At 41.2% G+C, this 24461-nt stretch overlaps 1 protein-coding gene across 4 annotated transcripts in view; it reads right to left on the bottom strand.

Annotated features, from left to right (window-relative positions):
- Positions 1–1368: 1368 nt before the first annotated feature.
- The window catches only part of LOC102312749 (SRY-box transcription factor 13), a 47563-nt gene continuing 24470 nt past the window's right edge, over positions 1369–24461 (bottom strand). For 3 of the 4 annotated variants that reach the window (XM_005933484.2, XM_005933486.2, XM_005933485.2), the window contains exons 2-14: positions 21003–21219; positions 20765–20867; positions 18981–19067; positions 16592–16764; positions 16126–16194; positions 15881–15995; positions 13391–13467; positions 12656–12821; positions 12033–12151; positions 9688–9793; positions 7978–8148; positions 5661–5877; positions 1369–4236 (exon numbers count right to left, since the gene is read on the bottom strand). In XM_005933484.2, coding sequence (XP_005933546.1) covers positions 3951–4236; positions 5661–5877; positions 7978–8148; positions 9688–9793; positions 12033–12151; positions 12656–12821; positions 13391–13467; positions 15881–15995; positions 16126–16194; positions 16592–16764; positions 18981–19067; positions 20765–20867; positions 21003–21218 — 1905 coding nt within the window. In that variant the 5' untranslated portion in view covers position 21219 and the 3' untranslated portion in view covers positions 1369–3950. The remainder of the gene's footprint in view (positions 4237–5660; positions 5878–7977; positions 8149–9687; positions 9794–12032; positions 12152–12655; positions 12822–13390; positions 13468–15880; positions 15996–16125; positions 16195–16591; positions 16765–18980; positions 19068–20764; positions 20868–21002; positions 21220–24461) is intronic. The other variant, XM_042222893.1, reaches the window with a different exon arrangement.

Below are 24461 nucleotides of genomic sequence, written 5' to 3' on the forward strand. Positions count from 1 at the left end.
TATATATATTTAAAAAAAGTCACACCAGACACAATTAACACAAGCAATTTTAATATCTTTTGAAAAAACAACAACAAAAAAAGCACAAAACTGTGAAAACATAGAGAAATGTACACCTTTAAATTACACAAGCTCTTATAAACAAAATAAAGTCTCTTTCTATATTTACATCAGCAGGGGTTAACGACAGGTGACTCCTCATCACGTCTCACTAAAATAGGATAAACATTTTAAACATGTCATTGATATCCATCTCTGTACACAAAAGCCAGCATCCTTACAACGAGCCCCAACCCCAAGGAGGTCTGCCACTTTGATTTGTCAACTTTGCAGTCAGCCAATGAAGGATTGAGCCAGTCGCACAAACTTTATGTTCAGTCAACAAGGTCACTGAATGATGAGAACAAAGGCACCAAAATTATCCTTGGGTCTAAAAGCTAAATTATCCTTGGGTCTAAAAGTTAAATTATCCTTGGGTCTTGCTACTTCCTGGCATGTTTCCAGGAAGTAGCAAGTCTATTTCGAGCTTTAGTTTATTCAGTGGATCAAAGAATAGAGCTGCTACATTTGTAACACATTCTATTCTACGCATCTATTAAAAAATCTTTACTAACCTTTACTACTGCTACTTAAAAACTTAAGGGTTTAAGGCAGCGGTCCCCAATCCCCGGGCCTCGGACCGGTACTGGTCCGTGAGTCGTTTGGTACCGGGCCGCGAGAGTTGAGGCTCAGGTGTGAAATGTATGGTTTTCAGGGTTTTTAATCGGTTTTCAGCGTTATTTTGTCATCATTTTTATCGTTAGCTCGGTTTTCCTTGGTCTTTTCACGTGTGTTATGAATAACTCTTCTATTTTTCAGTACCGGTACTAGTTTTATTTTGTTGTATTTATCGGCGACACCTTAAAGGCCGGTCCGTGAAAATATTGTCGGGCATAAACCGGTCCGTGGCGCAAAAAAGGTTGGAGACCGCTGGTTTAAGGTATTAAAAAAAAAGACAGATTTGTCTTCATTCTGTTGATTTAGGAATAGAGGGAGTATGCAAAGCTGCTACTGTTAGCATTTCTCCAAAAGCAAGTCAGTCCACATGCTTTCATATTAAAAGACCCAAATTACTAGCATTACAAAGGAAATAAGTTTGGGGTATGGCCACACTGATTGACATGAAGCCACTTAATTCGAGGCACCATGTTTGTTTCTTTTATCCTTTTAACTTAAGTATATAACAAATGGTATACCATAGATGTGATCTATGGTACAGCCTGACATGTGGAAGTCTGTCCTTCCATTTTGGTGAGTGTTCCTAGTATCTTTTTGTCTTCTGCACGAATTGGCATTGGTTTTTTTTTTTTTTTTTTTTTTTTTTTTGGGGGGGGGGGGGTTGCCTAAAAAAACCTAATTGGCAATGTTAAGCAGTCAGTTACACCTGTCCATATTTGTAACTTGCTAGCCAAGCTTGCCAGCATTAGCTAATTACTAATTTAAAAGAAATAACATGGCATCAGTCACAAGTGCAAAACAAATGGGTAAAGTCCCAGTCCATCTTTTACATGCAGACTAACTGCAAAAAACCTAGTTTTGCTTTTTCAGCATGTTAAACTTGCTAAAGAATACACACTAGTAAGTGCTTACGAGAAGTAAATGTTACTAAGGATGCAGGGATGATTATGGTGTCTGGAGTTCTCATTGCTAAATCTACCTTCCTTTTGCTTTGGGTAATATTATATATAAATTTTTATAGATAAACATTTGTTCCCATCATAAGGAAATGGGGGTTTTGTACCAATAAACAACAGCTCTCTCTCCAATCTGAGGCACAGGCTGTGTCCAAAACCACTCCCTAATTACTCTATACTGCACTCTCAGTTTACATCATACACACTCACACACACACACACACACACACACATGTGTATGAGTGTGTGTTAAATGGCATTGCACTACTCAACAATGCAAAATGAAGGTCAGTTGTCCAAAAACCTGCTGCTGACTGCTGTGTATAACAGATCTAAGGCAGGAGAGAAGCAGTGATTAGGGACACAGCCTCACAGTTTTGGGGATGATCTGCCTCTCTGTTACAGGAACAGGAACGTAAAAGACGATGAAAGGAATACTTTAGCCTTTTTAGATGAAATTGACAAACATTTTTAAAGATTAAAAAAAAGCATAGTGATAATAATGATAATAATAATAATAATAATGCTGCGAGAGGCTGCATCTCAGAAGAAAAACACAGCAGACATTTGGATACACAGATACGAGGTGTTCAACACGACATCCAGTAAACATGCAAAGAAGCAAACAGAGGTATAAAAAAATAGGATAGGCTGAAGTTAGCCCACCATGCTGTGGAGAGGGCACTGATGGACACACGATGACAGCAGCATGGCTCAAACTAACAGTGAGATGTGGGAGGATGATGGTGAGGTTGCAGTGTTGATTAATTGTACGTTACTTTTGGGCAACAAGGCCTGTCTGACCAGAAAAAGACTTTTGAAAAAAGCACGTCCTGAACTACCCTGAATGAAGTCCTGCTTTATCAGCTCAAAGCTAGCTTTGCTTTTGGCTGGTGCTATATAAATCTATACACATAAAAGATTGTCGTATATATATTTATATATGGCATGTCACTATTCTGGGACGCCCTTCCACTCCATACATAGAAAGCCAGAGATGGGAGGGCCCTGTGCACAACAGAGCGGCAGATATGACAATGGATTAGTTCAGATTCAGTACATAAGGAGAATCCTGTGGAAAGGTGGTTTGCAAAGTGACTTGCAGATCTGCAACAACTGCCAATTGGATGTGTAGAAAGGCTGATAGCTCAGATCGAACATGGATCATGCAAATTTGGGGAGAAGGATTGTTGAGATAAACCTTTCATGCTAACTCTCCAACTGGTGCAAATGCAGAATAAGAGTGTGCCAAACGCAATCTGTGCTTTTTGTCGTTAGCTAGACTAAGCAAAGTCAGAGAGAGTTAAGCACTCTCAACGCTCACTGCACAGACTCAGGGAAGGTAGCAGCAGTGTCTGCTGGCCAGATGACTGAATCTCTCCCCCTGACATGTTAATACTGCTGCTGCCCTACCTGCTGTTTCAGCCTCCTGCAGGCTGTTTATCCTTTACTTTTAGTGCATCACATTTGTGTGCAGTGATGAGCTTAAAGACTGAACATTTCTAACATAAAGCCTGAGTTACAAACGCACACACATTTAAGTGACAGTGTGCATATAGGATATATTTTTTTCAGCCTTGAACCATCCTATGGCCCGAGGCAACTGTTACTGAATATGACCATTATTTTTTAATCCCGTAAAGCACACAGTACCAAAACTGCTGAAATGCACCTTTAATCACCAAATTATTTTATCCCTCCAGTTTGATTTGTGGTGTAGCTTAAATAGGATGTGTGGCAACAGTAGTAATAACCACTCTTCTCCAGCAGGTGGCAAAGCTGACATACTGAACCCCAGAGTGGCTGATCCTCAGCTGTCTGACAGGAGGAAACAGGCACTCTGCTGAACTTTTAATCAATCTGCTTTAATTCCAGTCCCTGTGGGGGCATTTTGTTTGCCATAAGTCAACATGGGGAGAAAACAAGAAGCAGAAGGGATTAAATGATAAACCTTCATAAATATAACTCCAAAGTTTTGACACAAAGCATGTGATGACATGATACGTGTAAAGGGAAATGATAAAAGCTTGCCTTTATGCGTTTGTGTAGGCGAGGTTTTACTGGAGAATAGGCTAATTTACAACGGGGCGAGTATGACGTTTACTTTTTTATTCCCCCATTCACACACTCCCTCACCATTTCTTTAGTTCATCCTCCATTCCTCCTCTCTGACTGCCATTCATCAAAGAGCAACCCGCCCACCTCAGCTACCCCCCTCTCATCCTATCCCTCATCTTTAATTTTCCTTTTCCTGGGTCCTCTACCAGTTGCCTTTCTTTAGTCCGTTAGGAGCACCAGTTCCCCCTCACTCCTCTCTCCCCCATCACTTTCCTCTCCTTCGCTGTATGGCGGTCGCTCCCTCTTGCGTTCCCGCTCTCTCTCCCTAGGCAGAGAGGTGGGTGTGGTCTGTCCCTCAGCTCTGCGAGGGATGGGCGGGACTTGCGGCAGGTAATGCTCCAGTAGCGCGGGGTGAAAAGGCATGGTAGCGACAGAGACCGAGCTGCTACCCCCTGGGTACTGGCCATCGCTGTGGGGGTAATGGATCTGCTGTGGCTCCGTTTGACTGCAAAGACAGGAAGTGACACGTATATTCAGATATTCTGAGGCATTTATTGTCAATGAAAAAGTTAATCAAAGGCTTTAAAATGCTGATATTGACACAGTATCCCTTAGGAAACGGTGGTTACTGGTGTTAGAGGCAGGTCTCTAGTCCTGTGTGAATGGGGCTTGGCAATCAGTTAGATAGTGATTGGCAGCAACCATTCACCAACCAGCTAAACATCAAAAAGTAGAGTGTTTAATTTATTAGCTAAAGCTAGATATTTATGCTAATCTCCCTCCAAACCAAATATGTTTAGTGTTGTTTAGCTGAGAGTTAGCTTAGCTTTGGTTTTTTTGGCAGTGCTAAGCAGGCAGTATATATAAACACAGATTACAATATCATGAGAGCTGTAACACCAGAGTGTAAAATAATACGTATATTTTAAAACTGGTCTTTACATTTTCACGTCTGTGTTGTTTGTATGCGTGTGTGTATGTTTCGCTGCCATGGAAGCCGATCTGTTTCGACATCACAAGCGCTGATTGGGTGAAGCGTCTGTAGTCACGCTTCATGGCGGTAAGTTGTTTTTTGTAATCTATGTTTTAATAAACCACCTTTAATGGTTTAAAAAACTTTGACAAATATCAGATCGTTGTTTTGGATCCTCTTCGAGCGGGCAAGGCTCCCGGAGCGCTCCCGTTCGGCCATGGCGAATACTTGTCAACAGATCCTAAACCAGCAACCGAGTCTAAGGGTAAGTGCTCGAACAAGTCTGATCCGCAGCAACTCCACCTCTTCGTTTACAGGAGTTAAGGGTTCTGCTGCTGGTATCTTGGTGCGTGACACCACAGAGCACCTTTAAAGGTCCTGTTGGAGCCCAGGCCTCAACAGGTTAGAGCTGTTTTAACGCTAAAATGGTAAAACCCAATGGCACATTAGGCCAATATTGTTCTCCTTCATAAGTATACGAGCCAGTCAGTCTACCAGTGTCTTCAATATGAAAGAAACAGGATTGAAGCTTTAGGCCAGTGTGACACCCTGATATTGATGTTTTGTTTCTATAAAGAGCCTAATAGAGACTACATGTGCTAAAGCAAAGACAAACAAGAGTGAAACAGAAAAGCACTTCAAAACAACCACTGTTAACATTTCCAGCCTCCAACTCCTCCAGCTTAACTAGAAGGAGTTAGAGGGACCAATAGAGAGGGATTCTATTCATTGTCGAGGACACAGTGAACAGCCCAGCTGCAGTTGCAGTACTCCACTTTTGTTTGTGTCTTCAAGAATAAAGGAGGATAAAAAGGGGGGGCTTTGAGAGCTGCAAGCATTGTCTCCAGTGTGTGGAGGTGCAGCACAAACTCTTGTCAGGGGATTGAATTGTCAGTGTTTTTCTGCCAGGGACAAATTCTTTCGCAAGTTGTTTCTCAAAGCCGCTCAGACTCTACCTGTGCCCGTAGGTCCCTCTCTGTTCCTGCCGGCGGCTCTTCATCATGGCCTTGTACTCGCCCACCCGCAGCCGCCGTCCCTCCACTATGCAGGTCCGTTTGGGTCGGGGTTTGTATTTGTAATCGGGGTAGCGCTCCAGATGCTGCCTGCTCAGCCTCGCCTGCTCTTCGTAGTAAGGCTGCTTCTCCTGGTTAGACATGGCTTTCCACCGCGAGCCTACAGACAAAGACGCATCAACACAAAGGAGTGAGTTCATGTTCTCCAGCAGCAGAAGCTGTCATGGCTCGCCATGTTTCATTTCTTGTGGGGTTTTTGAAGCATTTGTCCCGTGTTTTATGTGCTACTCTGCCTGCATCTACATGTTGTCTTACTTTGGTAATTATCTTTCCTTGCACACCTTTTGTTATTTTACTTCCTTTTTGTCTCCCCTCTTTTGTAATCATCAGCCCTGCCCTCATTGTCCCACCTGTTCCCAATTAGATCCCTGTTTATTTATCCCGTCTCACCTTCAGTCTTTTTGTCACTCTTTCAGTTTTTCCATCTGTTTACTCTCCTGGATTCCAGTTTCTCGATTAACCCAACCTTGGAGTTTTCTTCCCCCTCATTGTTCTCTGCTGTAAGTTTAAGTAAGCTGCTGAAAGCTTGCCCTTTTGTTTGGTATCCGGTTTGCATTGTCCTTCATTCGGATCCTCCTTTTGTTAATCCATTAACAGAATGGTTATGCAAGAGAGGAAGCTTAAAATGCTTGTCGGGCCCACGTGGTTTCATTTTTGTTCTCATTCATTCAGATTTCGACAAAAAGTTTCAAGCAGATTTTATTAATTTTTTATGCACCTTTAAACTCCCATCAACATTCACTTATCTTAGATGATAGCTCTTTTCCTATTTGAGTCTTCCCAAGGACGCTGCTACAGTGTTAACATCAAAATATAACCAAAAAGAGGCTGCAGTAGCCCTCCTTCTGGATATTAGCAAAAATATCTCTTAATTATGAGGTTTAGTTATCGGGGTTTTACAGTCCTACCTAAATACAGCAATTTTCTTTTTTGGTTCGTCACAGTGGGGGACATTAGTGCCACTATTTTTAAGTCTTTCTTAAGAAGAGAAAGTAAAATTGGCGAAAGATTCAGGCCGTTAATTCTGGTACCTCTGCAGTCTAATTCATCACTGGTGATGAGCCCAACACTAACATCAGACAACCAGAATGTGTCATTTTTGCCTTTATTACTTTATTCTCCCAATTATTGGCAATAAAGTGAAAAAGAAATTTACTCTAACTGACACGTTCACATTTTTGGGCCATCAACCAAAATAAAGGGTTAGTCTATGCTGATAACCTAGACTCAGACGTCATACACGTGTTCCTTTACATTTTGGAAAGTTTCTTTATCACTGCATTTACTGGTAACTCTCAAAGGATTACCTCAAGACTGAAGAAAACCTAAAAAGCTGCTGATTCCCCAGCAAGTTCCAAAGAATCTCATCTTTCCTTTCTAACCATTCTTTCACTTCATTTCTAAAAATATGCGTTTGTGTTCAGACTTGACTTAGTCATGCCCCTAATTTTTAACACTGAAAGTTCCTGTTAAAATACTCTGAGTCTCTCTTTACAGAGAACATAAATCAAATTGTAGTGAATGGAGACTGCACTGATGCTGCCCTCAAAAAGATCCACACATCTAAATCTCATGTTATGCAAAGCCCCGTTTCTTCGTGTTTTCTTTCCCGTTTCGTTTTTTAACTAACTAACTATCTCGATCACGCTCTCTCACATTCACTGATATAAAGCGCCTTGAGACGACTTTTGTTGTGATTTGGCGCTATATAAATAAAATTGAATTGAATTGAATCTGACTGGTTAAAGCTCACTCATAGTATATGGTGATAGGCAGAATTACCTATTAGTTTCTGTGCCACAAACTACCTGATGCTTCCATAAAGGTTATTCAAAAGCAAACACTTTGAAATAATTCAAGGTCAAAAAGCAGCATGTTTAGGGTTGTGGTCAAAACTATGTTTTTTGCATTGAAAGATAAATATTAGGCAAGTAATCAGTACTATGTATTTAAGCAAATTAGTGGTTTTTATGTGTGTCTGTGTGAAAGATACACACACAAACTCTCTACAATACAAAGGAATGTAAATGTTTGTTTGAGGGAAAGGGATTCATGCCCGTGTGTGTGTGTGTGTGTGTGTGTGTGTGTGTGTGTGTGTGTGTGGGGTTGAAGAAGCAGGTGGGTCTTTACTGCCTCACATGTGCCAGGCAGGGTCTCAGAATAGAGACATAAACCCACCCCTAACCAGTGCTGCTCTCACCCAGGATCTTGCTGATGGAGGAGTTGTGCATGTCAGGGAAAGCTTGCAGGATCCTCCTGCGCTCGTCCTTGGCCCACACCATAAAGGCATTCATGGGTCTCTTTATGTGGCCTGAGGAGGGAGGCGGCCGTGCCTCAGCGTAGCCGCCTGGGACCGAAACGTTCAGGGTACCTACAGTAAACAAGGGTACAGGCTGGCTTGTAAATATGTTACAAATATATAGAGGAATAGCTATTTGTTTCTTGCTGTAAGTGGTGCATGTCTGAATATTAACCTTTTTTTCTTGCAACACTAAAATTGGTGAAAGTTTCTCTTCACCCACAAACATCCAATTTCATATGATTCACATTCTCCATCCTGACGTTTAAACCAAAGACAGGAGTTACTAAGCTTTACAAAGATAAGGTTATTACTTTGATGAAGCTAAATCTGAAGGTCTTGGATATTGTATTTTCATCTTTAAATGTCTGTGCCATATTCTGATGGCACATTAATAAAGCATGTTTGGAAGAAAACATTTCTGCTAATCGTGCTATTTCCCAGAAACAACCAACATTAAACAGGCTCTCCTGATTTAGCCAAGTGGTTGCTTTACCGAGATCAACATCTGAGTGACAGTAATGCCTTTGATTAGCATTTTTCCAATATGGAAGTAAGCTAATATTAGCTTGCATACATGAGCTTGCCTGGTTGCTTCTAGGCAATGCAGATGAGCATTTAGCTAGCTAGATTTTGACAGTGGCGCTTAGGGGAGCGATAAAACAGGTAATTTAATGGGCAGTATTGCAGACTATTAGCTTGGACAAAAGAGAGCCAGAATTCAAGTTAAAGTCACACTAGGTAATTAGCACCTTTTAGTGCTAAAATTAAAGTTAGCACTTGCTGTGTGGATTAGCTCTATGGTGTAATGATATAGGCATATGCCTAACATGTGGAAGGTTCCTGATTAGAGTTCAGAAGGAGACATTAATCTTTTAGAGTTTGTGTCAGGGGTTACATTGGTGCAAAAATCTGCCAAATCTAATATCTCTTGTGGTGATTCCTTGCAAATAAGCACAAAGTGCCTTGAGGTGTTTTGGTGCCATGTAAAAAACCTGAATTGACTTCAAAGAAACTTCTTCAGTGTTCACTTTGTGGCTTCTCTAGCTTTCTCATGCCTGCTAGCAATCTGTTAAATGGTAAATGGACTGGTTCTTCTATAACACCTTTCTACTCTACTTAAGCACTCAAACCACTTTATACAACATACCTCATTCACAGATTCATACACATTTATACAAGCACTTTTTTCTATGCTTTTTCAACTTAAACACTTTCTATGTAGCATTCACACACTTTCACATTCTGATGAACGCATCAAAAAGCAACTTAGGGTCCAGTGTCTTGCAGACTGGAGCAAAACTCCAACTTTCTGATTAGCAAATGACCTATTTTACCGTCCGAGCTAAAGCCACCCAATCTAATCTAGGTCAATCTAAACAGGTTATACTGCATGCTACTTCCATGGAGAAAAAAAATGCTAATTTTAATAAAATTATATGACTCAATCAAATAAAATAAAATATTTGAATATAATGACGAAGATAAATGGATGGGTACCATAATAATATAATAAGCTATCAGGGCAGCGTAACAAATGTTGGTCTCATTACAACAACAACTTGGCAAAACACAGATAGGCATTAAACAGGCTTTTTCAGGGATGCCTACCCTCAGAATCACTGCTGAGGTGGTCCTCAGTGGACGGCAGGCCATGTCTGTTCTCACCTCTCTCACTCTGAGACATCCTCTCATTGCGAGGAGAAACCTTAAAATCCTGCAGACATTAAAAGAACAAAAAAAAAACAAAGACATATGAACTCAGAAATGGTCTAAAGTCACACAAATATTCACACACCAGCACAAAGAGACGATTTAAATTTGCACTGCAGTAAAAAAAAAAAAAAAGGTGACCTAATGTCGAAGAGGAGTGTTCATGGCGCACGTGTTTCACTGGAGTGCTATTTAAGGTAAAGACATGGCACGCATATCAGCCGCTGCTTAAATGCAGAGCTGTAAATGCAAAGACAGGAAATGACAACACTATGGAGGAGGAAGAATGGTATTTATTGTTGGAGGGAGGAAAGGTAAAGAAGACAAGGCAGGGACGGGAATGTGGCAACTCTGAATTTGCAAAACTACCACACCATCAGCGTATTATCTGTCGACCATTCCCCGCGCTGTAAAACGCTATTCATCCACATGCAGCGGTGTGAAGCGCAATACCAAAATAGGTCAGTCAACAGTATTGGTGTTAACACAGCCGCCAAGGCGAGATGGAGCAGGATAATGGAGGAGAGGAGGAGGAGGAGGAGAGCCACAGATTACAGTATTACTGTGGACAAAGAGACAGGGCAGGTGGCTCAGTCAATGCCACACTGAGGCCTTTGTGGTATTGTAAGGCTGCAACAGCTGTTGCTTAGGACGGAGCAGAGACCAAAGCTTTAGCCACCTTAAAGAACAAAAACGTAAGAACCCAATAGAAGACCATTTTCACAAGAAGCAAAACAAAATAAACAGCAGGTTCTCGAACAAAATATGCAATTTTGAGATAGTCTAGTAGCACTTACAAACAGCAGTTTACAGTTTACTCAGCTGACTTAAGCTGTAATAATGTGCTTCTGCATGTGGGTGCGGATCTATTGGATACTCAGGAGGAGCGCAGCACCATGTAACCCTAAACCAACCTCTAAATGTCGACCAGAGAAAGAGCAATACACCGTTTACATCAGGAGTCCATATATTTATTTTAATACAGCTAATGTAAGCTGAGTGGTGTGATTAAGCACACAAACACAGTCAGTTCTGTACAACATTATGTGAAGCTGTGCTGGTTTAATTTCATAGATTTTAAATAAAAGATGGACGTCGGGTTGTGGAACTGGATAAATATATCAGCTACTTGTAACAAACAAAGAGAGGGACACACAGGTCTAAAGACCGATTGGCAACCTCCTGGCAACTTCCAGCAACCAGTGGTTATGAGGTGATCGCCAGCCTGCCTTGACAATTACAAGTTCATTAATTATTTATTATTGACAGAAGTTGGTGGAGACATACAGAACTAAAAGATAGCTAATATTTAGATTACTATGACTATGGTTCTGTGGCAACACTGGAAAAAAACAACACACTATGACAAAGGAATAAGTGGAAGGATATCACCAAAGCAACATTAATCTGCGACATGTTTTTACTGCCCCCGTGTGGCCAGCACGGGGGCAGGTCTATGATCTAGACCAGCGGTTCCCAACCTTTTTTGCGCCACGGACCGGTTTATGTCCTACAATATTTTCACGCACCGGCCTTTAAGGTATTGCGGATAAATACAACAAAATAAAACCAGTACCAGTACAAAAAAAAGATTTATTCATAACACAGGAAAAGATCCAGGGAAACCGAGTTAACGATAAAAACGATTTAAAAAAATAACGATAAAAACGCTGAAAACCATAAATTTCACACCCGAGCTTCAACTCTCGCGGCCCGGTACCAAACGACTCACGGACCGGTCCGTGGCCCGGGGGTTGGAGACCGCTGATCTAGACTTCACAAAGGCAACCTATCCATAGGAAAACACTGGGATGGAAGCACTTTTGTAGCTAGCTAGCAGAGACAAATTTAAAAAATAATATTGAGTTGGCTGCCCAGTACAAATTCATGTGGTCTCGGACAGACGAAAAAATGAAAACAAATTGCAAAATATACTTGGGTGGCCTTCAGGATACCTGGGTGGGCCCTAAGTAAAGTCTATGTGTGGGAAACACTGTAAAGTGATGTGAAGAATTCTCAGGTAAGAGACTGAGATAATGCTACGACACAAAACACGTATTACGTTTCTTTGTGTGTGTTTTGTGCATTTGTAGGCTATATGCCACAGTGTTACTAGAGATGGCCTACAGTGAAACCTAACCTAAAAATGGCACAGTATGTACAATGGCAATTTCCAGAACAAAGTCCGTGTCTTAAAGTGGCTCGAACACACCGCTCTAACTGGAGTTTAAACATTAGCTCACCGCCTTTCCGCCAACTTCTCTCTCCCGGTCCCTCTCCCGCCCCGCACTGCCGTGGCTCCTCAGGAGCTGCTGGGCATCGTGGATAGCCTGGGTGACCACGTCGCCGTCTCCCAGGAAACCTGCAGACAAAAACAAAGCACGAAGAGGAGAGCACAAAATGAGGACCAAGATAATTATGATGATGAAGGAAAAGAAAATGAGACAGAGGAAGGTAAAGTGTCAGTTCTCATCAGAAGACCTCCTCTAGAAACACATCACGGATCTTATGAACAGTCACCTACAGATGATGATTAGTTTCATATCCTGCTGCTGGAAATGACAGTTGAAGAATGCAATCATCCTCTTGTGGAAAAAGACGACTGCACAAAGTTTTAATTCATTTCAGCCACTTGCTCAGTATTTACTGTATTTTATACAAAATAGAGAATAACTGTTTATGAGTATCTGAGCGTCCTTTATTAATGCTTAGTTTGTCGCACGCAAGTCAAAAAAGTTATGTTCGTTGTGTTCAGTCTCCTTAAATCAACAGTGAATAGATCTACAGGAAATATGATGTGCTGCAGGTTAATGTCAAATGCTTTAATGCTTTACCATGCAAAGCAGTGTGACTGTGTGCAACTCACTGAGCGCAGATCGTGGTGGACTGTGGGAGATCTCTCTCTGGAGATCTCTGGGTCTGTATGCCCCCTGCAGCGCCAGTGATCCCAGCTCCAGGCTCTGTGGACTGGGTGTCTTCCCCAGCTCCAGACCCTTGGGCTTGGAGGTCAGGTTCAAGGGCTGACTTGCTTCCTAAACACACAGCAAGAGCAGATGAGCAGGGGTGGGGCTACTTCGACATATTCAGGTGAAACCGCAAAGGCCAAGGGTGTGCGTGTATTCCAGCTATGCACGGCACATTTGGCATGTCGGAGCAGATCTGTCACACCTTTGTAGTATTTTTTTTAGTCTTTTGTCTTCAAGTTATCCTCCTCCTCTCTTCCCTTTTGTTTATTTAAGCTATGTTGATCTATCCCTGCTTGAGAACCTGCCGTGCAAACACGAGTCGCACTACATTTACACACACACACAAGCACACACGCACGTCGAGAAAACACACACCTATGGCCACACACATTAAACCTTCAACAGAGGGTGTGGTGTATTCCTAAAGCTTTTCAGCCTCCCAAATACCAGAAAAGGATATTATTTGTTCGCTCCAGAAGACTTCACTTTCTTTAAGCTTCCTAAAACCACACACATGCAGAAGGTACGCACACCATACAGCAAGCAAACACAGCCATAATTCCCTGACTTCTCAGTAATGTGCTCATATAAAGAAGTGAGTTGGACAAGGTATGCACAATAAAGTGATACTGTACCTGTCGGAGGGAACCACTGCTTCTCTTCACGGGGGTGGGGTGAGTGTTTGACAGCAGCTGCATGGAGTAGTCCATAGCTGTGAAAGGTTAAAATTAAAAATAAATAAATGACCATTCTTAATGCATCGATTTAAGGGTTAAGAACGAACAGCAGTTTTAGACAGAACCAAGTTTAAAAGTAAAACTATTAGCATTACTATTATCATTAGCCTGTTAAAAAATTGTTTAGTTACCATCCTAACGGACCAAGCAACATGCTAGCATTTTATGGGTAAAATTAGCTTCACTGTAAAGCCTGTTGCAGACACTGACAGCTGGAGCCACAACAGCCAAGCAGCCTTCCATGGCTGGGACTCATGCTCAGCTGGTGTAGTGCACTGTAAAGGCTTAGTGGTAAAATCTACGCAGTCATCAAAACATATGCACGGACCCTTGCCCTTGATGACCAAATTTATGTCACGTGGACGCATCAGACCCAAGTGGACCACAGCAGACGTGGAGAGTATACTCAGAGCTTAAGAAAAAAGGACATTAGCCTAATTTTGTTAAGCTCAGACACATGACCGATAGCGTACTTGTAAAAACTAAAATGTTATGTGGCCTTTTTATGTAGCGCAGGTGTTTATTTCAGCTCTTCACCTCCATTAACTTGCACTCACTGAGGACTATCTAGGATGAAATGCAAAGACTCTAATCTGGCCCAGTGGACGGCTTTTGAAAGTGTGAAGGAAGACATAGACTCTGGGCTTTTAACGGTATTTTCACAAGTTTTACAGCTTTTCCTATTGAAAAAACCCACCCCATCCCAACACTGCCATACACGCCACACCAAAGTAATTAAAGTGGTTTCTTTGTCTTTGTTGGACATCCCTGTCCTACACCCTTACATTCATTTTAGCATTTAAATGTTCACTTCCAGCATCAGTAGCCATGAATCCACCATAATACGAAGGCAGTTTGTTTATACAGAAAATCGAGTGCAGAGGATAAGGCAATATCACCTCTCCAATGGCAAATCTCAAACTATTGCCAAGATAAATTTGTGATATAGCATTTATTCAGCTAAGGTTGAATAATAACGTGAGTAAGTGATACAGTCATTCTGAGACAGTAGATGTTTTGTTACAGTTTGAGAATTAACATAATTTGCGCATGGCCAAGTGGGAGTTGCAGGGAATGTCCCCAAAATACAATGTCCAGTTGATACGTGAGGTTATATGCAAATGTCCAAACAAATAAAAGATCTGAGCAAAATGAAAGCAAAGGGCTCAAAGTTTCACTCCATGCATATTGTTTTTAAAGACGCTCTGGTTACTGCTGACCTCTTCTACACAGCCCAGCACTCCGACACATTTTACATTCATGTGTCAAAACATTCAGAGCCGCTCACGCACATGTGCGCTTCTTGATATAATGGCTATCCTTAAATTCCACCTACACTGTTTTAAAGACTGGCCTTGTGTCTTTAAGTTTGAAAAGATCCACAAGCACAGCTTTTAAGGCTGGTGAAAGCAAGCTTCTACAAAGCTGTGGCGTTCGAAGCCGTGGCCTCAATAGCCTGCTAACTGTACAAGCATACGTGTTTGAAAGGTACATTCAAGCACTGTTGCACTGGAGTCTCACGGATGCCTTTCTAGTTCCTATAAAATAGCCCCTGAGTTGAAGTACATAAACATACTTAAGCTTTTCTTTAAAACACTCAGGGATGGCAACTTATGGAGCTGTACTGATGGAGATATCTTTTCAGCACAAAGTTTCTGGCCTTCAAAGCTTGCAGTCATTGGTAAGTAGAGTGTTCATTCTTCCCACACAACAGGGTGCATAAGAAAAGGCTTTGAATGAATTGACAAAACACAGTGTTCACTAAATCAAGGGAATCCTTGGAGGATTATTAGCAGGTCACAGCAGTATTTGAAGAAGAATGTAGTATACAGCATGACCTTATTGAGCCCTCCAGAAATACTTTGATTTGCTGGGAGTTTCTCTGACTAAAATGGACCATTAGTGTCAGTGTTGTGTTTATTACTCAGTAAAAGTAACGTATTACACATGATTCATTACTTTTTTTAACCCAAGGAATAAAGTAATGCATTACTCTGTGGAGGCAGAATGCCCTTCACACAGGTCAGCCCAGAGGTTGTTAAAGGACACTTCTCTGAAAGTTACTTTATATGGTTGCAAACATGTTTAAATATGAGTGATGGATTAAAGATTACATAATGTTAGAAAGAATATTACCTTGTTGTTGCCGTCATAACTTTCCAGTGTTTCAAAAGCCTGCCTGCCATTGCTAGAAATGTCTGCAGCGTTTGCCTGATATTCCTTAAAATTACGGATACATTAATCAGAGCGGTGTTCCTAGATCCCACAGCCTGAGTCAACAACCCTGCCCCAACAAAGCAGCTCCGAGCTTTCTTTTAATGCTGCACTGCTGTCAGCCTGCATATGAAAAAATAAATAAAACTGAAACCTTTCCACTTGATTACTCACTCGGCTTGCAGGGGATCGGTTGCAGTGGCAAGGTCATCTGGGGGTCAGAGTTGACCTGGAGGGGTTGGGTGGTGGGGTGGAAAGCTGGAATCATCACGTAGGGCATGTTCACCTGCTGGGACAGAGCAGGACACGTGCACGTTACAGACAAGCCCCATCCGTCTCACACATTCATTTATTAATCTCCCACTCTGCTCCTTGAAGTGATTCAGGAAGATGTGCGAAAGGTCGTGAGAGGAGCTGACCTGGATCTGCTGCTGAAGCAGGTTGATCTTGTGCTGCTGCTGGATGAGCTGCTGCTGCTGCTTGGCGATCTGAGACACAGAAAAACGAGACACACAACAAGTGAGCGCTAGCCTGTATAAATTCTAACGATCAGCCATGACGCACGCATGCGGCGGTTCATTTATTCCCAGAAAAAAGCTGGCGAGTGCGTGCGGTGCTCTCCTTCTGTGGACTTGTGTGAAAAAAGGCGCATTAGACAAAGATCTTTTTTTCAATTTCGGCCATCTAATTTGCCTAGTGTTTGTATGGAGCAAGAACACAAGCACCAGTGCACACAGGGGCTTTTCGTCTGTTTGGTCAGAAAGGCCCTTTATATTCTTTATCAAGATAATACACAGCAGAGAGACAGAAATTTGTTTTGAGATGTCCACATGTTTGCATGTTCTGTTGAACTGGGTGACTGATGCAAAGATCTGGTAGAGATACCTGTTCTTGCTGTTGCCGAGCCAGCTCCATCTGCTGCTGCTGTTTCTCCAGCAACAGGGCGGCCATGTTTCTCTGCTCAGAGTGGGCTCCCAGGAGCTGCTCCCTCAGACCACTCAGCTGGTTGATCATCATCAACAGCTGGAGCTCCTTCTCTGCCAGAGATTCGGGGGTACCTGGTGGGAGGAGTGGGAGGCTTTGTGTTTTTATGCAGGATAAGGCCGTGTGTTTTTTTTTATTCCTTTTTATTCCGTTTTTTGCTTTAGTAATGTCTCCAACTATCACCATTATTATACCGGAGGGATAAAAAAATACTATTCTCTTCTTGTTCTTACAGTTTTGTTATATAACCTCTCATGTTTTCCCATTTTTCCCACAAAATTTCTCAAAACATGAAGCTTTTCTTCTCTTTATAAAAGAAAAATCATATTTTTATGGTGAATAATATTTTTCAGTTTTACAAAAAGATATTTTTGCTCTTGTTTGTAGATGAAACTTTTATTAAATTAAATTTCACAAAATACAAAACTTTTGTCATTTTTATGAGACTGAGAACAATTTCTTGTAATTACCTAAAAAAGTTATTTTTTCCTCCACAAAACAATATTTTCAGCAAAGTTTTTAATGTTAAACTTTCCCTCTTTTAAAAACATCTTGTTATAATAACAAACTTCTCAATCTCACAAAAACCTTTCTAACTTTCACAGGATCATTTTCAAGTGTAATATCTTGTCTTTTATCTCCTCACACCCTCTGTGGGTCAAGTTTCACACATTCAGAAAAACCAACATCTCAAAGAAAAAAATCTGAAGCTTCTTCGTAACATGTTGCTTTATGTTTCCTATATTTCAAAATCAATTGCTATCTTGTAATCTCATAACTGCTAGAAAAGGATGTTGAAAGGGTTGAAACTGATAAGCATCTTTTTTCCCCATTTTGCAGAAACAAGCTGTTATACCAAACTGCTTAGATCAGAAACTGTAGATAATGTTTGCAGGACAGACGCGTCCTCACTATGAAAATGAATCTTTCATCGCTGCAAAAACTACAAAGCCAATTCCAAAAATGTGTCAAATGTAAATCTCATAAACTTGTCTTTTATTCACTGTAGAGACACATTAAATGTCTGAACTGAGAAACTGTAAAACTTCAAAATATCTCACATCTCAAAAAAAAGTTGGGATGGGAGCACCAAAGCTGGGGAAGCACTTTCCAGTTAGGTTAACTGGCAGGAGGTCAGTAACATGACTGGTTATACAAAGAGCATCTCAGAGATTCCAAGAAGTACATCAGAGGATAACAAATCTGTAAAAAAACTGCAGCTACAGATTTCAGAATAATGTTTCTGAATGCAAAGTCAGAAAGATTATAAATATACATAATATCATTAAACGATTCAGCGATTCTGGAGGATTCTCTGTGTACAAGAGACAAGGCAGGAGGCCACCTCTGAATGCTCTATCTTCGGGCCTTCTGAAGCTGGACTGAAGCAAAGCGCAAAACTGTTGTCAGATCAGACAAATCGAAATTCTGAAAATCACAAATGCCACTTCCTCTGGTTTAAAAATGAGAAGGACCATCCAGCTTGTTATGAGCAAGCAGTTGAAAAGTTTGCATCCCTGATGGCACAGAGGTGAATTTATCAGTTTGCACATCTGGAGAGGCACAACTAATGCCTCAAGGTGAAACAAAAAACGCTGAAAAGAAGACCCAGGACTGCCGAGCAGCTAGAGTCTGCTATCTCTCTGCTCAGTTCTACCAAGTGGTAAACATGGTGTGGCAAATGTGGGTTTATGATAATCATTACATTCATGTGCAAACAAATACTAAAAAAAAGGGATCAAATAATTCAGTGAAATGATTGAGATAACAGCAGCACACATGTGCTGTGAGTGTGGTTATATCAGTGAGACGGGCGCAGTGACAGCCAGCACTGGATTTCACTGGTGTGTGTGTGTTATCACTGTACATATGATAAATATTACATTGTTAACCCCAGAACACACACACGAGTTTTGTAACGCCATCACTACACTTTGTCCTTAATGTAAATATGTAAGAAAAATTTCCCCTTGTGGGACAATTAAAGGATTATTCTATTGTATTCTATTCTATTCACTTTCGCATGGGTGAAAATTTAGGGTTAATTAAGCCTTCACACACACACTGGTTATGTTTTACCTCTAAAAAGAAGTAGAAGAAGAAATATCTACATATCTTCCATCTAAATGTCAAACCAATGGTGTGCCACATGCTGCTGTATGCACCAAGCTGTTATATATGATGCTTTTAAATTGATAAAACAAATGAGAAATAGAATAGAAAAGCTGTAATTCATACGGTCTAATTGTATATGTACAACATGATGGTGTTTGTAGCGTTTGAAACTAACCTTTCAGCTGTCCTGACCCCACTGTGCTTTTATCCAGGAGTTTGTCCTTCCAGTCAGCATTCAGCAGCTTCTCAATGGTAGGCATCACTGTTAAGAGAACACAAATGGTACTCAGCGGGACCGCAGTGGGCAGCAGTAGATGGCGTGAAAAATATATTCTGTCAAATAAAATACATCTAACACTAAACTACTTTCTGAGCCTCTCTTCTGCTTTTCTAATGGCATTGATTGAAGAAGACGTTTGAGGTGTCGAAGGGCAGGGGTTGTTTGTGCATCAGGGAGAAGTTCTGAGTGTTTGAGTGGATCAATATTTGGACAGAGAACAATTCAAGGTCAGTGACTGGAGCAAATTTGAGAAAGATTTAAGGCAAGGAGTGCAGGCTGGTTAAAGACTAGAGGGCAACGAGAGTCTTGCACGCGGCTCAGAGAGAAGCCCTTCACTCCCTACCAAAGAAATTGAACACAATCACACATACAAAAAAAAAATGCCCCTGAACTCGTTCAGGAATCCAAACAACACCCCCGCTTTGTGAGACAAACCATCACTTCCACACATCGATTTTAAGCAGACTGCATTGTTTAATGCTGAATAGCAGCAGAATGTAGCGCTCTCAAACACGTAAGATATGGAGTCATCAAAGTCTGAGATGGGAAAATTATATGGACGTGTGTGCGAGTAAGAGAGAAAGACTCCCACAGAAGGTAATAACACTGAGGTGCAGAAAAGAGAAAGGCTGAGGGCTGAATTGATACTGTCTGAAATCCAGTAAATACTGAGGCAAAACTGTTAAGTGCCAATCCGACTACATGCTAACATCCAAACAGCTTGGATCTAAAACGTTACTCTCAAGATACACAACTGACAATTTTAATGAACTTAAGTATTTATGCCTTCCTGAGCCTGGTTTTATATTAATAATAATAATTAATAATAATATATTATAAATTTCTTCCTGTTAAAATTGAGTTCTTCCTTCCCACAGTTGTCTAATCCTGGTTTGGCTACTAACCGTACGACCGTTGCTGTAAACTGGCATTATACAAGCAAAACACACATTCAATATTTGCATAAAACACGAGTCAAAAATGACATACTTTACATGTCAGTGACTAAAGCTTATTTTGCTAAGCTTATACCTTCAGGCCTCATGCTTGCAGGCAGGCGTGACAATGATATCATCTAATTGTCGGTATCTGGCTGTCTGCGAGTATTTGTGCTGTCTCTTATAAAACTGGGAAAATATTCTTTGCAGAACCTTTGTAAGTAAAATTAATGTATGTATAAAGTATTTTGCTAAATTAACTTAGCAAGTTTCAATGACTAACATTAGGGCCACCCTGTTAAATGAAATGCTCCTGGTAAATACTCGACATTCAACCCCAAATTGCTCCTAATAGCAGGACAGTTTCTTTCCTTCTTGGGAGGTTGACTTTGTTCTTTATTCCGATCCCTGTGAGCTGTTGCTACAGCAACAACAACTCTCCCTGGGGTCCACAGATAAAACCAGCACAAGACATCAACCCATAATGGTACAGTCAGTCACCAAGTAAATTATAAATAAGAGTATGATACAAATAAAACTTTCTCTTGAGTTAAAAACAGCACGCAATCAAACAATCAAGAAATAATAAAACTAGCAATGAATCCTATAATTACATATTATTAATATGTATTAATTCAATAGGCTAATGAACATCAACACCATGGCAGACAGAACTGACTCTCGGTTTGCACCTCTGTGGTTGTAAATAAAGTTTTGAAATGGCGGTTGCTTTTGACAGACCTTCTTTCAAGTTGGATTGTCCCTCTGATCGATCATGCATCCTAGGTTCCTTCAGTCCCATGGGGCTCTGTCTGTGAGGCAGGTCTTTCCCTGGAGATCCCTCCTGTCAGGACAGAAAAGAGAACCTCAATTAAAATCTCACCAAGAACATGCAAATATACTTTATATTTTGATATACCAATCTATGACACATTGTTGACTTCCTAAAATTCCCTGTCATGCCTTTCGTAATCCTTACTGAAGGGGAGCGAGACAGTGGTGGGGTCAACTGGCGAGCCTCAAGGGGCTGAGTTCCTGACCAATCACGCGAAGGAGACGTTTTACGAAGTTCGCCACTGGTATCCACTGCAGCCCCTCCCCCAGAGTCTTCACGTTCTACTTTGACACCAACGCCTGCCATGTTGACATCCCCACTGGAGTGAATGTGAAGTGCTGGAGGGCTGGGCTCAACCATTCTGTTGAAAGACAAAAAAAAATACACAATACTAGCTGTCATTTGGGTGTGGTGAGGTTTGGGCACTGGGTAATCATCTCCCAGTTCTAGATTTGGGAGTAAACATATTGACAGCAAAGAAGAAAAAATAATAGAAAATTTGTTGGTGGAAAATTTCATCCAATTGCTGTTCAGATATTTTATTTGGACTAAAGCTAAGGACGAAAAAGGAATCCTTAGAGGTGTGTCGGCAACTGGGCTAGAGACTCTTACAACTATGAAGCTTTATGAACGGTCATAGGGAAAATAAACAATATGGTCTTAAACAGAAGTTTGTAATCAAATACTGCTATAGAGCATGATTAAAGCAAAGAGGTGTAAGCTGTGAATAATAAATAATGAGTACTATGAGCATTTATACTGGACACTAACACTTATGCGATCTTTTACTCCAAAAATAATTCGGTTTAGCTGTTTCCCCATTATTTTGATTGCTGTTACTTTTACAGGCATGCACACAAATATTCTACCTCTCAGATAGCCAAACCATTTGGTTTCCATTTAGGGTTTTGGATATTCTTTTTTGTTCGTTTGTTTGTTTTGTGACATTTACAATGTCAGCTATTTTGCCAGACCTCCGTCAGCACCCAGTCTCTCCCAATGCTCATCAGGCACATCTTCCAAGCCCCAAAAACAGTATCAGGACAGTCTTACACATCAGTAGTACCTCACATTATCCCTCCAAGGTTTAAGTCATCATTAGTGATATCCCTAACCCCAAACCCTGACTCTAAGCAATCGAAATATGTACTTTTTTATTACTCTTGCAAGTTTTAGCATATCTAAAATTTTAAAAAGGACTTTTGTAAAAAAAAAAAAAAAAAAAAGATTCTTATTGGTTTTCCATAATTAGATACAATTTGCTTATATCCTGCTTATAAGTTAATAATTGCTACAAATAGCTAAATCAATTTGTGACATTTCTGCCTCTTAAAGGAAACCCTAATTTTGAGGTGGTAAATTTAAGAAAAAAAGGTGACTCCTGAATTCAGTTTTGAGAGTTAGGTGGTGGTTGTGTTAAAGTGTGTGTGTGTGTGTGTGTGTGTGTCTCCCTCAGTTTGTGACAGTGAATAATGAGAGGTTATAGGGGAGGGAGACAGACAACGCCTCAGTGAGGAAGAAAAGCAGAAAACTGAAGAGGGGACAGGTTGAGTGAGAAAGGTTTGAACCAGAGTGAACTTGAACAAATCAACTCAGGGTTGTGTGCATACGTGTGTTATTTCCCAGCTCTACAGCAGGAGGAAAGAAAAACACAGCAGACAGCAGAACAAAACAAACAGAACACACAAGGGCAAAAAGTGCACATATATATAAAGAGGCAGAAAAAAAGCCATTGTTGGAGCCGGGGAACAAAGGAAGCCGAGACAATGGGGGAGAGGCTGACAAAAGCCGCCGGCCGCAGGAAACAGGCCGGATAACAATGCCAGCGGAATGTGCCGACCAACTCAGGAACATGGCAAAAAAAAAAAAAAAAAAAAGCGCCACCGTTCTGCGGAAAGCATAATAATGATTAGTGCCCCCCCCTTTAGCTTGCACACTGTGTTTCCAAACAAAGCCACCTGTCTGCCAGGGTCCAAGACTCCAAACCTCAGTGATGTATATGCATGCGTTTGTGTGTCTGTGTGTGTGTTAAAAGCTGCAAAACACAGGTAGAAACGTTGTGCACCGAACTCAGCTGCCATGTGGTCACGGAAGAGTTGTTTACAGTCTGATTTTAGCTCCAAGTAATGGATAGAGAGTGCAAGCATTTGCAGGAACGTCCGTGAAGTCTGTTTGTTTCCTGAGACCACAAGGACTTGTCTGCAGATAATTTACATCGCAATGCACCAACTACGCTACGCTCCAGGTGGCAGACTTCAAAGAACTATAACAGGAATGAATAATTGGCCGTCAGCTGTACATGTCTGCAGCGGAGCATAATTCAGGTGAAAAACTCAATGGGTGCAGTTGCTCTGCAGTTGGTACAAGTCCAGCAAGCAACATCAAGCAAATATAAGGTCATTATGTGGTGCAAGCATAACCACAGAAAACTACTGAGATACTTTGTCTACTGGAATAATGTTTAATTTAATCTTCAAGGAAATTGGCAGAATAAACAACTAAACACTTGAATTTCACTCACTACTATGACAACAGCTTGTTTTTTAGGAAATCCTGACAACTAGATTAAAAAAATCTTTAAATATTTATATTTGTCTTGATCTTTAAATTCAGTTCGTCGATAATAAATGCCACACTTGTAATTATCTCAGCAGATGACGTGGATTCCTATGACCTCTTGAGAAAGGATAATGACAACTTGACTAAAGCCAAGCAACTTGGACCAACTTGAAGAGGGCGATTTCCCTTTGCAATTTTACAAAGGCTGCAGTGTCAACCCTGTAAAGTGAGACACGTCCCTTACTTACCTGATGAGTTTAATGAACATATTTTGTTTATGAGAACACCAGCTCAACAGTTACGCGGCCCTCTGGGAACACTCCCGAAGCTCCTGACCGGCCCCTCTGCCAACGCCAAGCAACATGAAAAACACATTTCTAGCACTCTAGGAAACACACAGTAATGTTGTTGGTGCATTTTAACACAAACCCACCTGCCTGGCTAGGCTCTAAACCTGTGTGAGTGTGTGTGCATTTATGACTCGTTGTGTTTTCAAATCACAAAGCGATAAAAGAAAATCTAATTTACACAGCTGACGGTAACTAAAAAGCACAATAAACACACCTGCAAGCAGGGGGATCACCGGCAATTGAACTCATTTGATGCCACCTGTTTGATTACTCTTGGTTTAAAGATGATATCACACTCGTTTGTATATCTTTCATATTAAAAAAACAACAACTGTGATTTTGCTTCAAATTTTACTGCCTGATTGCATTTGTTATCTGTCATATTTGGGAAAAGTTACCATCAGCTTCAAACCCACAACACTGTTCATCAGCCTAATCCTGTTTGACGTCTGCTTTCAGCTGTGGTGTAGTTTTGTAGGGTGTTGGGAAGGAACGATTGTGGAGGGATGGAGGTGGGAAACTGTTATAAGCGAACACCGCAGCAGTCACCGTCCATGTGGCGGCGAGGGACTGATTGCCGGAAGAGAGGGGGTTGGAGGGTTGTGCGCAGGCGGCAGTGGCAACATACCGAGCTGAGTCCCACACAGCAAGTTATTCCTGGGTCTTCCCTTCACGTTCCACAGGGGCTGGACCG

Source organism: Haplochromis burtoni, unplaced genomic scaffold (assembly GCF_018398535.1).
Source record: "Haplochromis burtoni strain Fernald_Lab_line unplaced genomic scaffold, NCSU_Asbu1 Contig_97, whole genome shotgun sequence".
Classification (NCBI taxonomy): Eukaryota; Metazoa; Chordata; class Actinopteri; order Cichliformes; family Cichlidae; genus Haplochromis; species Haplochromis burtoni.